The following is an 18,876-nucleotide window of genomic DNA, read 5'->3' as shown; positions in this document are numbered from 1 at the left end:
ACAACTGGCCTGTCCATTATTTTTTTCAACAGGGCCTTTAATTTGTGTTAATTAGTATTAATTAAATTAGTATTAACAATAGTAATATTATAAATTCATAAATAACCAGCCCAGCAGGCACTAGACATGAGCCGATATATGATTCTGACGGTATGATAACATTGGATAAAAATATCCCGGTTTTATGGTATTGTGATTACTGCTCTAAAATATGTTCTACTTAAATGTCTGGGTAAAAAAAAACGAAAACTTTTTTCCATTTTGAACACAATGTATTGTATTTATTAAACTATATTTTGGGAAAGTAAACATGTCAGGCTAAATAATTCAAATGAATCATTGACTTCCGTTTCAAAAACACAGATTTTATTACAGTTTAAAACAGCATCTTTGGACACCTTTTCTGCTGAAGATATTGTTGTCCTAAAAAACTAAAACCACAACGTTAAAAAAAACCTTGCATATACCAAATTTTGGTGGTTTTAAATCCTTGACTTTTCGAAACCGCGGTATACCTAGAAACCGGTTATTCGTTCCATGCCTAACAGGCACAGGACGTAAACATGAGGTCAGATTGACGTTGTACCCCAACATCGTGGGGACGTTGCATTTTGTTTGGAAATGAATATCGGGTTGATGTCAAAACCCAACGTCCGGCCGACGTCAAAGTCCAACCTAAAATCAGCCAAATATCAACGTCTAAAAATGTTACAGCTCGACGTTGTGTGGATGTATGACGTCTATCAGACGTTGGATTTTGGTTGCTATACCTGATGAATAAATGTCAGTATTTGACATCAATATTACTTTGGATTTTGGTCACTTTCCAGCACAACCTAAAATCAACCAAATATTAACGTCATTTGATGTTGTGATTAGACGTTGAAATAACCTTTTCCTTATAAAGACGCTGGCTAGACATTGAATTTAATTCTTAATTTAATAGGAATTGTAAAATATATATTAAACCACACTTTATAGTTAATGGCTATATGAAAAATGCACAAATTAGGCTACATAAAATGACCAACCTGGATGGACAGTAGCAGCATGTTTTTAAAGACCTTCCATCTGAAAACGGCATGAGTTAAGAATAAAATAAAGAGTACTGCTGCTCATTTTGTCATTCCTTTAAACCGCAGTCTTCGTTGCCAGACTGTGACGGTCACAGATTCAGCTCTTCTTTTGGATATGAGCAGATTTGTTTAATGTAGGCTGGCAACTTTGCTATTAACCGAAAAGGAAACAAAAGCTAGTAACTAGGACTCTTGGGTGCCATGATGAGGTCTTGTGGGAGCTAAAAGAGTCTGATTAGCATTATCAGCTAAACACAGACCATTACACACAACAGCAAGTCATTAAAACGACGTGCGAATGTTCAGAAAAAACGAAAAGCAGTTTTGCGGAGGTTATTGAGCCTTATCTGTTTCCTTCACGATAGTTCCTCTCAGCATTGAATCATGAGGTAAACTGAAATTGTTGTCACGACCTCTGATTTCTATGAGGAAGTGATGTTTGTTACTATAGTTAGGCAGTGATGATGTGCACAGCTGAAAAATCATGGAGTTAGTGGGTGGTATTAGACTGACCTCCAGTTATTTAACAAAAGACAATGATCGCTTCTTTTGTTTTCCTCCACATTTGAGAGAAGCTGGAAACTTCGCATTGGTTATAATGGACAGCTTTGAAAGACAATTACCGGTGTAATCTGTGGATACACTTTTCTTGGTGACTCTGAAAAGCAGTTTAACAGATGGCTATGATAGAAAAAACAAGCACACACAATGGAAACTATTGAGAATAATAAAGTGGGCGTCCTTCCAATTCAAACAACCGCACAATTTATATAGATTTCACTTCTTCTTCAGCTGTTTTCTGCCCCATAATCATCTTGTCCCTTTCATGTTAAATGCTGCTTTGTTCTGGATGATCAATGGAGTGTATGCACAGTGTTTTTCAGCCAATGATATAATGATGTTTTTGCTTCCGGTGAAAGCTTAACGTGACTATTTTCAATTTCATACGGCTTCTTTTACAGCATCGATGTTGTTATGCGATTACAAATACATTCAGTTAAATAGACTTAAGCATTCATTTAGTTAAGCGTAAAACGAGATTAGACCATGTAAACAACCTAGCACCATCAGGAGCAGCAGACGAGCGCAGAAACTCCACTTAAAATACTGTGGTAAAATAAACTGTCATATTTTAAAGACATGGCAGGGGAAAATAGGATTTAATCAGCTTCCAATAACGATCAGATGTGCTCCAACATTAGGCACATTCAAATCCAGACTGAAAACCCATCTGTTTAGCTGTGCCTTTACTGAATGAGCACTGTGCTATGTCTGACAGATCACACTATTGTCTTTCATTTCTTTTTCATTCTTTTATAACCTGTTTTAACACATTTTAATCAGTTTTTATATTATTATTATTTACTTGTCTCTCTTATTCCTGTTCATGTATCTGATTGGGCAGTTAAAAATTTTAACTTGGGCTGTCAACGTTCTGGTACATCTGTCTCTGTGGGGAAGCATCGTAATTAATATAAGTGAGATCCGAGACGATGACTCGCCACAGATAATTGTGGGGGGGGTTAAAGTCCATGGTGCCTGACTGAGATCAAGACCTTTTATTACGTGTGGCTAGCTAAAGCGATGTACTTTTAGGAGGAGGTTAAAATCAGGGGCCATGCGATTTACTTATAAAAGGAAGCTGAAATTGGCGGGCACGTAATTAGAGCTGTAAAGCTTAACTTTTCAATCTTAGGTGAAAAATCGAATCTGTTGGAGACATCCAATAGATTATTAGGTACTGAAAAAGTCCACAGAGGGGGGTGATCACCAGAATGGGGAAGTCCCAGAGTAAAATGAGAAAATGTGATACACCAGCCTGATCTCCCGAGGAACTATTTTACGTTTTGTCAGGTTAGTAGCTAATTCCACTCTTGGAATTCAAACGAGTTCAGTGTACGAAAATGTATGATTTTAAAAAGGAGGCGTGGCACCCAACCCCACCCCTAACCTAACCGTCATTGGGTGATGAGCAAATCGTACTAAATTGTAAAAATTAGATCATAAAAATTCATACGAAATAGCTACTAAATCAAAAAGTTACTAATTACCATAAGATTGCGTTGGATACACCGGTTTTTGGGCATATGGAAAAACTGTCTTTACACTGTTTTCATTTTATATTATTTGTTTCTATTTTATTTATACTTGTCTCTTTTATTCCCGTTTATGTAAAGCACTTTGAATTGCCACTGTGTATGAAATGTGCTATATAAATAAACTTGCCTTGCCTTGCCTTACCACAGTGCTTCCTGTCTGGTCTGAGACCTACTTTATATTGAATATCTATCAGGGAGTGAAGATCACAGATTTTTAAAGAAATCAGACCTTAAATGGGTCAATTTTACAATGAAACGACAGTTCACCGGAAGCACTGAGGCTGGCTGCCTGAAATTTAAAGTCTGTGTGCATATACCCCATTAAACCGCATAAAATTTTGGACACAGATCTTGTCCATTATCTACAGCAGACCAGAATCAGATTAGATTAGTAGGCAAAGTGTTCGGGCACATATATATATAAAAAAAAAGCACAAGAGAAAGAGCGACCAAGTTAGTTTCTTTTGTAAATCTATGATTTTTAATATTCTGCTATTGCTTCTCAGTACAGAGTTTAGTCAGGCATATTTCAGTCAGTAAAACACTCTTCTGCTTAATGTCACACAATCATGTTCTAAAAGATTCAAAGCAGACAAAAGAAATTATTGACAGGGTTAATGTATAGAAATCATCAAACGTTAGTACAATCGGCAAGAAAAGATTAATCAAATTATATATCTAGATATGGTTAATAGCTTACAATTTTACATAGGAAGGCACAGAGGCAAAGCAACAATGACAAACCACCCGCTTCGAATGTTAACACTTGATTGAATTGACGTTATCAGTGGTTATCAGCTGTTAGATATGGGCCAGTAGGGGCCTTTTGTGCATACTGGTAGGCTCAGAAGGCTGTTATCATCCATCTACATAGTTAATCCAGCCTGATCTCACGAGGAAACGCAAGTATTTTACGTTTTATCAGTAGAGTTCAGTCGTACAAAAATGCACAATTTTAAAAAGGAGGCGTGGCACCCAACCCCACCCCAAACCCCAACTGTCATTGGGTGATAAGCAAATCGTACTAAATTGTACAAATCAGATCGTACAAATTCATACGAATTATCCACTAAATCAAAAAGTTACTAATTACCGTGAGATTGCATTGAGTTAATCAGCCATACTAATAAAGAAGACTCCAAATCCAGATTGGTTTTTACATTACTGTGACGGTTAGGTTTAGGGTAGGGGTAGACATTAACAAAATACAGTTAATGGGAAAATTAATAAATAATATAAATATTTATCGTGGTTAATCAGTTACACTAATAGAGATTAGATTAAATTCAGCTTTATTGTCATTACACATGTACAAGGCAACGAAATGCACTGTACACTCAAGATTCAGATATGTTTTTACATTACTGCGATAGTTGGATTAGAGTTGGGGTAGGGGTAGACCTTAATATGATACAATTAATGAGAATTTTAATAAATAATTATCATGGCTAACCAGCTAAACTAATGGAAAAGACTCCAGACTCAGATCTGTTTTTACATTACTGTGACGGTTGGGTTTTGAGTTGGGGTAGGGGTAGATGTTAATAAAATACAATTAATGCACTGTAAAATTCAAAGTTAAAAAAAAAACCTGTAAAAGTTAAGGTAACTCACACCATTTGGGGAAACCAACTGCAACAAACCATTTAAGTTAAAAAACGAATCCTTATAAGTGCTGTGAACTTAATACATTTGAGTAAACGAAGCAATTTGAGCAAAGTAAAACCCAATGAATGAAGAGAACTCAAACCAACTGAGTACAGTAAAAGCCAAAAAAGTTAAGCCAACTCAAACCATTTGAGGAAACTGACTGCAACAAAACATTTGAGTTAAAAAAAAAACTAATCCAAGTACTGTGAACTTGTTCCATTTAAGTTGAAGTAATGAGGTATTTACAGTATGGGAAATTTAATAGATAATATAAATAATTCTCGTCAATTTCCGGCCGCAGCCATATGTGATCTATAGCTGATTAACCACGTGGATTGATGGTAACAGCCTTCTGAGCCTACTAGTAGGCGCAAAAAGCCCCTACTGGCCCATATCTATCAGCAGATAACCACTGATAACAGCCATTCAATCGAGTGATAACATTCAAATCGGCTGGACAAACCAGCAAATAATGATGACTTGCTCAGAATAAAATAATGTTGTTCATCGAATGGGGTTTTGCATTTTCCATCACCCATGAATTATATCATCATGGAGAGAAAAAATAGGTCTTTCATGTCATTTTTTTTGTAATAAGGCATACTGTTCATATCTGGAAATGTGATTTAATGTTATTTCTCACATACAAAATATGATAGAAAAATACATTATAAAATGTTACAATGGTTATAAATAGGACTGTATAATTTCCAATGCAGGGAGCTGCTTGGGTTTGCAAAAAAAAGAGACAATAATAATGGGAGTTGCAGTTCATTGGCATGTACAATACATATACACTCACTCACACAATCACCCGTAAACGCATATGCTCACACACATCGACACACATCAGTCTATAGTAATACTGCATGGAAAGCAAACACTTAATTAAAAAAAATACACACACACACACACAATAACAAATAACTCCAGTTCCTGGTCAAGCTGACATCCTTGGAAAAACTCAATGCATCAAATGTATTGGCAGGATATTTCCTTTAGCAACCTTCATGTTACTATAAAAAAAAAGACATGCAATTGCATCATAACCTCAAATATCAAAAAAATTCAATTTGCTTTGCATAAATACAACCAATATTATCACAAAAAAAGAGATGTATCTTCTCAATATCTAGTTATGAAAACCGAATCGCAAAATGTAATCATATTTGTGTTAACATGCTTTTAGTTTCATTGTTCAAGAGAGATCTGTAAAAGTAACCGGAAGACCAACTGAAGAAACTTTAACCATTAAAACAATAATGAACAAATTGCATAGGAAGATATTGAGAAATATGACATGTCCGCACACAAACACTCTCCCGTTACACCTCAATTCTGAATTATTAATAGAGTTCTGTATTAATTAACCCTAAACCTTTATAATGATCGACCTGCTGAATTGAATAAATGCTCCTTGAGATATAAATGTAAAATAGTGAAACCAAGTAACAAGTTTCATAACGATGGGGCTTCATATAGTAACAACATATTAGAGAGCATGGACACATACATGATCAAATACAAACAGATTGCAAGCATAAAAGGACCCCAATGTAGTGTGACAGGGTGAAACTCCATTAATCATTATTATTTGTAAATAAAATGCACATACAAAGTTTCTGTACACCTCGTTTTCATGATCACAGATAAAGAGGAATTGAACAGAAATACCTGATATGTTGGCATATGTAACACGTTGATGGACATTCATACTTGTTCGTAATCGATGATATTGTGTAAAATAAGGCACTTCCATTTTATTTTTTCAAACAAAAACAAAAAAGACACCATTTTGGTCTCTAAAATTTCTCGTTAGGAAATAAACGGTGCTTGTTCATCACATTTTGACAATACTGTTTCTTTTTTTTAATACAAAAGGATCACTTGTGAAAAATATAGATATATCCTGTGCAGCACCCTCGTATTAAAAACATATTGATCGATGTTCAGCGTTTGTACACTTGTGTCTGGATGCTTTCAACAGCTCTCTGAAGAAAACGCTGGTAGGCAAGCATGGCTTTTACATCCCTTGTGGACATTAAAAGGTCCAAAAGTAAACTGCTGGGTTTTTTTTAACACTTCAGGATGTTTTTTTTTTTGTTTTGTTTTGAGAACTGCAGTGCACTAACAGTGTTTAAAGGGTCAGTTAAGCCCAAAATGAAAATTCTGTCATCATTTATTCACCCAAGATGCTAAATGTAATGACATACACAATTTGAAATCTACTTTTGACATCTTTCCTTGGTTGAAATATTGATTAATTAATGCCCATAATTATTGCCCACTAAAGCAAAGCAGAGCAGCGCTAGGTCAGTACCTGGATGGAAGACCACATGAGAAAGCTAGGTTGCTGTTGAAGGTGGTGTTAGTGAGACCAGCAGGGGGCACTCAACCTGCGGTCTGTGTGGGTCCTAATGCTCCAGTATAGTGAAGGGGGCTCTATACTGCTTAGTGAGCACTGTCTTTTGGATGAGATGTTAAAACGAGGTCCTGACTCTTTGTGGTTGCTAAAAATCCCAGGATGAGGATAAAAAGAGTAGGGGTTTAACACCCGGCATCCTGGCCAAATTTGCTCAATGGCCTCTGTACATCATGGCCTCTTAACCATCCCCATATCAGAATTGGGTTCATCACTCTGTCTCCTCTCCAGCAATCAGATGGTGAGTGGTATGCAGTCTGGCACAATATGGCTGCTGTTACATCATCCAGGTTGAATGGTTAATTTACTCAGTGTTGTCATTGGAATTGAGACATGAATATACAGAAATCTGTCATGCCACATCAAGCCTGAATTTCCCCCAAAAATTGGAAGAATTGAAAGATGGAACTTTTGAAAAGTATCAAAACATGCCCTTGTTGGATGAGTGGTGCGAAATATGCTAATTGGGTGGGGTAATGTTAATATTTGTTTAATTCAACAAAATTTCGATAACATTTCCACCAATGACAAAATATCTGAAAATGACAACTGATTAGATTAACAATCTTTTCTTTTGTTGTGATTGGAAAAAATATATCCCAAACCAAACAATTTCATAACTCTTCTTAGGTTAAAACTTTAGTAATGTGTTGTCTAAAAATCAAGACACAACCACTGACTTCTACAGTATTTGTTGTTCCAACTACACTGTAAAACAGTGATTAGTTGAAGTGAGTAAACCCATTGCCTTCAAGTTAAGTAAATGAGCTATGTGCATAATTATAAAAAAAATAAGTCAACTTAACACTTCTAAGTCACCCCAGAAATAGTTACATTTCTTAAATAAATTCATCTTGTCATTTTTAAAGTGATGGGTTTATTCTCTTTTTTTTAAGCTATTGCTTTTTACAGTGTACATTTTAAAATGTGATTACTTTAAAAAGTGAGTAAACCCATCGCCTTAAAAATGACAAATTGATTTTTAAATTGAGTATTTATGCTGTAACTTAGACAAGGTTACTTAATGTTTCTAATTATGCACGTAATTTATTTACTTAATAATTTGAAGGCAATGAGTTTACTCGCCTTTTTTAACTAATCGCTTTTTACAGTGTATGCTAGTCAATGGCTACTCACTGTAAAAAAGTGGACTCAACTGCAGCAAGTTGCTTTACAGTTTTAAGTTGACTCAACCTTTCACCCAAGCACTGCACTGACTCAATTCCAGTTAAGTCAACAAAAAAAAAAAGCTCTACAGCAAATTGCTATACAATTTTAAGTCGAGTCAACTTATTTCAGCATTGGTTCAAAGAATAATCTTTTTTCAGTGCAGTGCACTTTCATCAAAATATCTTCCTTAGTGTTCAATGGAATAAAGAAACTGATTTGTAACATGAGGGCGAGTTTAATTTTTGGGTAAACGATCCCTTTAAGAACTGATACTGATTCATGACAAATACATAAAAGACTACACTGTAAAATTATGTGATCAGTTTGTTATGATAGCATATGCTTTAGTTCATTGTAACTTATAAAATTAAATTAGATCATGATTAACTTAAGTTATGCAAGCTGTTTTAGGATTGTTTAACATAAGTTCAGTACACTCATAAGATTCATTTGATTCAACTTAAACATCAGACCAGGATTTTTTTTACAGTGTAGGAACTAAATTAAACTTCTCAACTGATATCAATTAATCACTTTTTTATATGTTATTTCTTTGGATGTGCAGACGTTTAATGAGGTGATATGTTCATTTTGGGCTGAACTGACACAGTTTAGACATTATGCTCAATTAATTTAAAAAAACCATAAAGATTGGTGTTTATGCAGTGTGTGCATGTGAAAGTGGGATTTTTAATTGTCGCCCCCCCGACAGCGTTATTGCTATAAAACTTCAGTGCAGGCTTTGAAAGCCCAGGTCACCTGGCCGAGGAGATCCTCAGTTTGAGAAGGGGAGCATTTCGGTTCTGTGGGTGATGGCGTGGGGCCATCACGGCTTCTGGGCTGTGTTAAGCGAATTAAAGCTGCTTCTGGGCTCACCAGCAGGCCGCCAAAACATAGAAGCGAAGGACGAGAGCCAGAGAACTGGTCAGCAGGCAGGCAATGGTCAGGTCATCATTGGGTGAAGAGTTCAGAGGGTCATTGGTTAGTTGCCGGTGGCGGCTGGGTTGTTAGAGAAATAAAAAAAAAAAATGGACAGACAGAGGGGGGAAACGAAAATAAATAAATAAAAGGACATAAAAGGACACAAAAGAAAAAAAGATAGAGAAGGAGATTAGTTTCAGCTAGTGACGGTTGGATGACAATATGACATTACTAATTACAGCTACTGTAAGAGAAAACTGTCTACATTAACGGTGAAATCATGAAGCGTCCTCATGATTTCACTCCAGAACCCATCTCCCAGGTGAAAATGGTTAAAGAAGCAAAGAGGCGAATCAATTACAGAGTCATTACGAATTAAACTAACAGCACTTAATGGTTAATGGCAGTCAATAGTGTTTGGCGTTTTGGAATAAGATGTAAAAGGGGAGCGATCCCGGATTAATAGATGCAGGAATTGTCTGACTGCTATCAAGCATTAATGTGCTGCTTCAATACAAAGCCACAAAGCTGCTAGTGGTAATGATATGGATTCGTGAGTAGTTACAGAGATGTGTGACGAGAGAAGTAAAACCAGAGAGCGACAGGCTATTCAAAAAGATTTCTAGACAAAACCAAACATCTGGTGGGTTTTTTTTTTTACTCAAATTTTATTGCCTTTAAAATTTGACTATGTACAAAATAAAAACACAGAATGCTAATCAAACAGAATGATATACTAAAGCACATTGGCTGAAATTTAGAGCTAAAACAACACAAGAAAAACAATTAGAAACACAATTCTACTTGGTTCGCATATATAACTTATAGGTACGACATCCTAAAAACAAAATGTACCCCTTATGGAAGAAAAAAAGGAAAGGAAAATACATGGCATTGTTTTCTAAGCTTACTAGAATAAATTCCCTATTCATTTTTACAAATACAATAGAATTTCATAAATGTTCTTGCTTTATAGTTAAACATATTGCTTACATCACGCACAATAACTAATGTTCCATACATTTGACAAAAAAACAAAACAAAAGAAGCTTACTGCAAACCGACAAACAAGAAACAAACAAACCAAAAATGGAATATTCCTTCTGTTGTTCTTGTGCTAACAGGCAGGCACAGTGTGTGACCGTCCCGCCTTGATAAACATCCTAACATCTCATGAGGTTTTGCTGTTTCATTTTTTTTCTTGTTTCACTTTGCTCTGTCTGAGTAGCGCAGACTTGGAGCTGGTGATTTAAAAGAAAAATCTTCAGTGCAAAATATTTGTGCCATATATATTTTTTATGATGAGGAATTTCTCGAATGGAGAGTTTAAGGGATCATATAAGCAAACCTTTATGAATCAAGGTAGTGCTTATGATAACTTAACACTCTCAATCAAGTCCTAACCTTCATAACTGTCTAACCAATCTCATGTGACACTGTACAAGCCAGGAACATTCATCCATTCACATTTCATCCAACGCATTTTACAAACTCTCAGAGATATTTCCGTGGCTTGTGATCAGTAAGTCAGACGAGATAGATTTGACTTTTGTTGTGCAATTTCACAATTGTTATGCATTAAACTGGTCAGTTGTATTGGTCTATTAAATTGACATGTTAAAATCTTGACAGATGTCAAATTCACTTATATTGATCAGTAGATTTCTCACGTTTACAGTTTTTTTCAGGAGTCATAAGTATTATATGTACAGTTTTGGCACATCAATGTTTCTGTAATATGAGTTTAAATGAGCTTCATTACAGCTGTCTTTAAAAAGCTGGTGCTGTAATTCCCTTAGATCCAGTTTATTTCCATTTAAGGCATTTGAAAGAGTTTGTCATGAATGTGCTCAATGAAAAAAGCGTTTAACCTAAAAAAAAGGTTTAAAAAAGAACTATACATAAAACTGCAGTAAAAATGAATAAATAAAAAAAACTATGAGCAAATATTCCAAACACTCCAGAAGCAATCTTTATAAATCAGAGCATAAAGGGAAAATATCTGTATAACAAGGCTGAAATAATATGCAGTACTGAATTTTCTCTATAAATATGAAGTATAAATCTGTATTAAGGATAACTGACATTGTATTCCAATCTAGCTCATCTTATACTTATGCTTGTTTTGCTATGATAAATAAAGATTATGCTTTATCACATCAGATGATACCTCATAAAAAATCTTCCAAGCGCTAAATCTTGTTCAGTTGTTCTATTATTCAGAAAGTGATAACCCAAAACTTCTTTAAAAGCTGCCGAAAAATGTTTCAACGGACACTAATGTTCTTAAGCGACATAAAAACGACTTGCAAATTTGCTAAAATTGAGTAAAGATATCAAAGGAATGAAAAATGAGGGAATAAACGAAGCAAACAAACAGGCAGGCTCCATTACCCTTCATTGACTGTGAGACTGAAGGTCCTTACAATGTCATCAGTGTAACGGAGCATCGTGGAAAGTCAGTTTTGCTCCATGAAGGTTCGTTGAACCCAAAGTGGTTCTAACACTAGCTTTATTTTTTTTTAATCGACAGACATCCACCACCAAGCTTCAGGTCATGTTCAAAATACAACTCATGTAAGTGCTGAAGTTTTCAGATCATAACAGCAGTCTGTTCCAAAACCTAGTGAGCTGCCTACAGAGGAAGTATTTTAAGGCACATTTTAAATGGGAAAGCTCGTGTTGATTTATTTTGGCCTAAAGTCTGTATGTATGCATTTCAATTAAATGGCAATGCACTCAATTGTATTGATATGATAAAAAATACGCACTTTATTTTAATTGTTGATGTCATTAGAGATGCACTGATAAGGAAATTATGGCCAGTGCGATAACCGATTTATATACCGATAATTTCAAAAGATTTTTTTATCCTTATTACAAAAAAAAAGCAAATAAAAACAACAGACACTGATTTTATTTGAACACCTTAACTACATAAAACAAGCAGACTGCATGGAAACATTTAGATCTCTCTTTTTCAAATATCATTTATTTACAATAAAGTAAATACATTTATTTTTTGCAGTTTGAATTATGCATGTCATATGAAAGGCACCAATGCATACATATGAAGTAAATAAACAAACAGAAATATGCAATTTATCAAGCTGTAATTTATCCACTTTAACAAATATAACAATAACCTTAACATAAAGTGTTTATCGGCCAACACCAATATGGTTGCCGATATATAGTGTGCATCCCTACATGTTTTGTAGCATTTGTATATTCTATTTATAGTAATGCTAATTAAAGTCTAAGAATGTTAGCGCTGACACTACTTTTTGTATCTGACTATAATAATAACAACCTTAATGGTTTATGGGCAGATTTGGCTGCCGATATATTCGCAATCCCCACGTTTTATGGTATTTGGTTATTTTGCCATGTGAGTGCTCTACACTGTAGCGAGTGGGTGGGGCCAAGAGTCGTGCGAACAGGATGAGGCTCGAGCTTGAGTGATAATGTGAAGCACCTGTGTGAGTCCCAGGGAAAGCTCTGGATTATAAATGGAGCAGATAGAGCAGTGGAAGACGAGAGAGGACCAGACCTGGACACTTTGTTTTACTTTTGCTTTCAATTTGGCAGCAGTCTCAACGAGCAGCTGCTGTCTGTTTGTTTTACATTTTCATTATTAAATTTTTTTTTAAAAGTTTGTTGTTTCTCCGCCTCCTCCTTCCCGATGCCAAGGTGTCCATCTAAACTTGTTTCAATAAAAAAAGTGTCCAGGCCTGGTGCTCTCTGGTCTTCCATAACTGTCTCTCCTCCTTTTATAAGCCAGGGCTCCTCTGTGGGACTCGAGGAAGACACAGGTTCTTCACACTATCACCCAAGCACCGGCCTCATCCCGTTCCACATCTCTCAGCCCTGTCCACTTGCTACATACACTCTCAAAAATAAAGGTTATTGATTGGGATTGATGGTTCCACGAAGAACTTTTAATACCTATGGAACCTTTTATACCATAAAAGCTTCTTTAGATTAAGAAATTGTGCAGAGCTGGTAGTCTTCCAGGAACATGGTTGAGAAACACTGCTCTATAACATAAATTAGACAAATCCACAATGTAAATGTGACGAGTACTTTCAGCAGAAAATGAAATATACTTTGCTATCTATAAAGGCAGCTCGCTAGATTCTGAAACAGAGTGTAAATCTCTAAGTTTGGAATGTTATTATAAGCTTTCACAGGATGTTTAAACCTACTAAATCATTCAGAATGTTCTTTTGTTTTAACCATTGCTTCAGTGACCTCAAGAACATGTTCAAAAAAAATGAGGCAAGTAAGCTGATGACACCTACAGTTTCAATGCATTTCTAGGTTTAGTGAGTAAACAAAGCCTGCGCAGTCTGACTGGCATGTGTTATACCTGATAACAGCAACACTGAAATCTCAAATGATGCTTTTTGTTGTTGTTTGGCAGGTTACAAATGACTAAAATCAGTTCTTGTGTGAGATGCAATGAAACAGACGGTGTAATCAGCAAACTGAAGAACAAAAAGTACAAACACGCACACACACACAGAGCATAGTTTGAACACTGGAGCTAAACTAACCTCGTTCTGCGGTCACTACCCTTTGGTAAGGATGGACGCGCATATCCTGCCTTCGTACTTTAGTAGTCACTGCACCTGCTCAGAGCGCAACATTGCCAACAAAACAAGAATTAACAGATTATTCATCAAAATACATTAACACTACACTTCACACGTAAAACGGTTTCACAAACAAGGCTTGTAAGACCAAATTTCAAGGCACAAGTGACCTTTTCTCCAGGGCCCATCATAGTGAAAACACATCATTGACCTTTTTCAGTAAATGTGGCATATTTCCATCAAAACAATTTATACAATGACCGCACAGCCCTTGTATTTCTCTCGATACAAAGGTTCATTCACTACGGGCTATTTCATGGAGAAGGTTTTTCACAAGCATGTTATATTAGCAATAATACTGATCACTCTCTAAACATCTAAGATACAGTAGCGGGAAACAGAAGTAATACAAATATTACAAGCTAAACAAATATAGATTACTTTTCAAACAGAGGAATGTAATGAGGCTTAATTAGCAGGATTTATCTGAGAATATCCATTTTTAATCTATGAATAAGTCAAGACCAGTGTAAACATGAGTAGTAATGATCTTTAGTCTTTTGTTTCTTAGAATATCAGTTTTTTCCATTTGCTGTTTTGTCTTTTTTTTTTTTTGTTTGTTTGTTTGTCCCAAGGCAGCTGTAAAGCAAAGCATTTTTAACACTCGTATGGGCTGAAGACTGTGTTAAACCCCTGAGCTGTACTAGCCTTTTGTCGGGAAAGCCATACCTACAAGGACAAGACAGAACGCTGGAGTTAGTCTACTGGAGGATCTCGAAGCAAATTGTGTTATCTAAACTAGGCTGGGCGGTATACACACAGGAAGAAAAATCTAATAAAACCTAAAACCATGGGTTCAATGAACCAAAAATAGGCCACACTTTAGTTTGATTCTTACTATTTACTGGTGTAAATTGCATATTGGCCATTTATTATACTTCTAAAGCAAATATTAATGCCTAATTCTGCATGACCATATTAAAGATCCCTTATTCCTACCCAGTACCTACACTTACATGTAAATACCTTACTAATTATCAAAAGTAGCAAATTTGGTAAAAGTTTGTGTTAATAGTTAACAGTGAAAATGTACATATATATATATATATATATATATATATATATATATATATATATATATATATATATATATATATATATATATATATATATATATATATATATATAAATATATATATATATATATATATATATATATATTACAGTAAAATATTACATATATACAGTTGAAGTCAGAATTATTAGCCCCCTTGTTTATTTTTCCCCCAATTTCTGTTTAATGAAGATAATATTTTTTCAACGCATTTATAAACACAATAGTTTTAATAACTCATCTCTAATAACTGATTTATTTTATCTTTGCCATGATGACAGTAAATAATATTTTACTAGATATTTTTCAAGACATTTCTATACAGCTTAAAGTGACATTTAAAGGCTTAACTAGGTTATATAGGTTAACTTGGCAGGTAAGGGTAATTCGGCATGTTACTGTATTGTGATGGTTTGTTCTGTTGAATATCGAGCTTGAATAAATCTAGCTTAAAGGGTCTAATAATTTTGACCTTAAAATAGTTTTTAAAAGATTTAAAACTGTTTTTATTCTAATCTAAATTAAACAAATAATAATTCTGACTTCAACTGTAAATATATATATAAATAATATTTATTTATTAGGGCTGCACAATAATTGAAAAATCTTACGTTGCGATATTTAGTTTTTCTGCAATATTTATTGTGATATGAATGTAATACTTTCACCGGATCACTTGAATAGCTCAATTTGGAAAGAACTCATAATATTATATTGACTGGGATGCTTTCGTAGGCCAGATAATCTGCATACATTTATTTCTATTTTTATTATATTTGCTTTATTTTACTTGTATTCTTTTTATTTAACTGTATTATTAATTGAATGATTGATTGTAAGCAAATAAAATTACATATTCTTTACTGTATATAAGTTAAGTTGTTTTCATTTTTTTTTATACACAAATTATTTCAAGGACTTGCCTTTAAATCAAACATGCACTCTTTCAGTTTATTAAGATTAAACTCCACAATCACTTACAATATGGTTCCTGGTCCGCTATAATTCCACTCAAACTTTCTGAGGGATAAATAAACTGAAAACTGAACTTGACATTGCAGATCATTTGATGTGACTATTGCGAATGATTATTTTGCAATATCGATGCTAAAACAATATATTGTGCAGCCCTAATGAGTACGTGTATGTGAGTGTGTGTGTGTGTGTTTAGACACAAAATATATAAACAAGAAACATAACATGTCTATATCTACAACCATATATTATTATTCTCATTATTAGTTTTGTTGTTGTTGTTGTTATATTTGTTATTATTATTATTATTATTTAATAATTATTATTAATAAAAAAGGATTAAACCAAAGGAAAATTTATAAATAAATGAATGAAATATCTATTTTTTAATATATTAAGTAAAAAACATATTACACAATAATATATGAACAAAACATAATAAATAAAAAAAATAAAATTTACATGAACTATTAACTCTTATATATGCAAAATCACTAGTATGGCATACCGCCCAGCTTGAACTCTAAACCCCATTAAATGCATCATCTGTACAAAATAGGTTTACATATACAACCAATGACCAAACGTCTTACCTAAAACACCACTGGAGTCAATAGGATATTCGAGAATGGAGGTTGCAGGGGCGAGGGCGTAGGGGTAATCATAGGGTGCATAGATGATGCCGGACTCTGGGGTCTGGGGCAGGAGGGTGGCGGTGGGGTGAGGTGTGCCCGTAGGCATGAGGGCAGACGTCTGGATCTGTCGGATGAGGGGCATGAGGGTGGGGGCGGTGGGGGCAGGGGTGCGCAGGGCCGCGTTGGGCATCACCGGTGTGGGGCCAGTCATAATGCGGGGAGCCTGTGCTGTGGCGGCCAGGGAGAAGGCTAAGGCTGCTAAACAGAAAAATAGAGACACAAAAGAGCAAATACAGAGAACATGTGAGGGGAATGGGTCAGTTTTATCTTTTCAAGTAGTAAACTGGTAGCAAATATGGCAAGACTTTATTTTGATGGTCCCTATTGCACATTTTGTTAACTAAGCCCTGTTTACAATAATATGCTTTAGTTTTAAAACACAGTTTTGCTATGGTTATGCCATCCGTCCTCACTACGCCAGAGTTGTGCCGAAAACAGAGCATTTTGAAAATGCTGAAGAGGCCATTTTCATTTGAAAATGCTGCTGCTCCATCTAAGTGTGGATGGGGGAAAACGGAGACATCTGAAAACGGAGTCGGGGCTACAGACATTCGCCTATCTAATTGGGGCTGTTTCCTTAATATTAGGCAGCCTACACACAGTTCAGTCTTGCATCCATTCCTTACAAGTTCAGACTGATATGTAAAACAAACTCCCAGGGACACGTCGGGTAAATCTTCAAAGGCAACTATGTACTGTACAACCTCATTCACATCATCCTGGCTACGCCGTTTCACTTTCTTAACAATAAAATGAAAACATGATTTAAGGAACTGCCTATTTACATTTTGATATTAGCAACTTAGCAGACACCAAAATAGTTGAGGCATCGTGTAACTACATATTTACTGTATATGACCATCATCTTCACTGTATGGATATTTATAAACAAAAAGGAGCCCTATAACATTACTGCCTCCTTTCATTTTCATTGAAAATATAAACCATCTATTTTGCTGAAAATCAGTTTTAATAATCAATAACGGCAATTATAAAAGTATACCTTACAACAAGCTTATACATTATAGGAAATAAATGCAAGCAATCAGTCAAATGTGCAGAATCAGTGTACGCGGTTACATTAATTATTATATTAACTTATCTTAGCGTTCAGCCAGGACACGTTAACTGAGAACAAGTAATAGATTCAAAAGACCAAAGTCGGGGATTATGTTGTTAGATATTGACAACAAGATGAATTAAATATTATGTTTAACAAATAATATTTAGGATTAGATCCATCGGTAAATCCATGTTTAACAGTCCAGTGTGCAGCTCTCATCTCGGTAGATATGCTGCAGTGCACATTAGAGTGTGAGTGTGTGTGTGTGTGTGTGTGTGTGTGTGTGTGTGTGTGTGTGTGGTCACGTGATGTGCTTTTCCAGCGATGTAGTGTGGACGGAGAGCTGTTCAGAAACGCTGGTGTGGACGCAGATCTTCTTAAAACTAAAATGTATTAGTGTAAACGGGGCCTAAGTAGACTGTCTGCTTAATATCTGTTGATCTGCTCCTTCAACAGACAGCTCCTTTAACTGAATATAAAAAACTTTGCAAGTACATGTCAATATACCATAACCCCAACTTAAGAGTATACTTATAATCTAATGAGAATTAGTTGGCATGTAGATGCAATGTAACTTAAATTCAACAAATGCGCTTAAGAAACCATCAAAATAAAATGATGCCGCAAATATTTTTATACAAGAGTTTACTTATTATATTATTTATTTTTGTACAAGAATTTATACAAGATGTGTGCTTTAATTCAATCACAGAGATGATGCTAACATAATTTTAAAATGCATACATTAGATATACTGTATGATATATACATTGTACTTTATATGCCTTTAAATACTACTGTATGCATGTATAAAAAAATGTATGTTAGGTACAATATACAGTACATTGGGGCAAAGATGGCAGACAGCCAGAGAATATTCATGCTGCAGACAATATTCTTTTGCAAGTAACTACAAGTTTATTCTTGTCTTGTCTGGATCTTTGGGGTTAACTTGGGATTGGAGTTTGGCATGTTAATATAACATTCTTATATAGTCTTCTGTTGGTCATATAATAACTTTCCATATTGGTTATTTTATGGTCACATGAGAACAATACAAAGAGGACATTCGGGATGTTATTATACCATTCCC

The 18,876-nt window shown here is 35.0% G+C and overlaps 1 protein-coding gene and 1 long non-coding RNA gene across 8 annotated transcripts in view; one reads left to right on the top strand and one right to left on the bottom strand.

The window, feature by feature from the left end:
• Positions 1-963: 963 nt before the first annotated feature.
• LOC141376847 (uncharacterized) lies at positions 964-6,896 on the top strand. The gene is made up of 2 exons (XR_012388108.1): positions 964-2,772; positions 2,807-6,896. It is a non-coding gene; the product is annotated as an uncharacterized lncRNA (long non-coding RNA).
• Positions 5,020-18,876, bottom strand: part of qki2 (QKI, KH domain containing, RNA binding 2) — a 70,576-nt gene continuing 56,719 nt past the window's right edge. Inside the window, exons 6-8 of one of the 7 annotated variants that reach the window (XM_021480038.3) lie at positions 16,619-16,918; positions 13,898-13,972; positions 5,020-9,416 (exon numbers count right to left, since the gene is read on the bottom strand). In XM_021480038.3, coding sequence (XP_021335713.1) covers positions 9,400-9,416; positions 13,898-13,972; positions 16,619-16,918 — 392 coding nt within the window. In that variant the 3' untranslated portion in view covers positions 5,020-9,399. 7 annotated transcript variants of the gene reach the window in all.

This window comes from Danio rerio, chromosome 12, assembly GCF_049306965.1.
Source record: "Danio rerio strain Tuebingen ecotype United States chromosome 12, GRCz12tu, whole genome shotgun sequence".
Taxonomy (NCBI): domain Eukaryota; kingdom Metazoa; phylum Chordata; class Actinopteri; order Cypriniformes; family Danionidae; genus Danio; species Danio rerio.
Note: the sequence above shows the minus strand (reverse complement) of the source record. Positions and strands in the feature narration are given on the sequence as shown.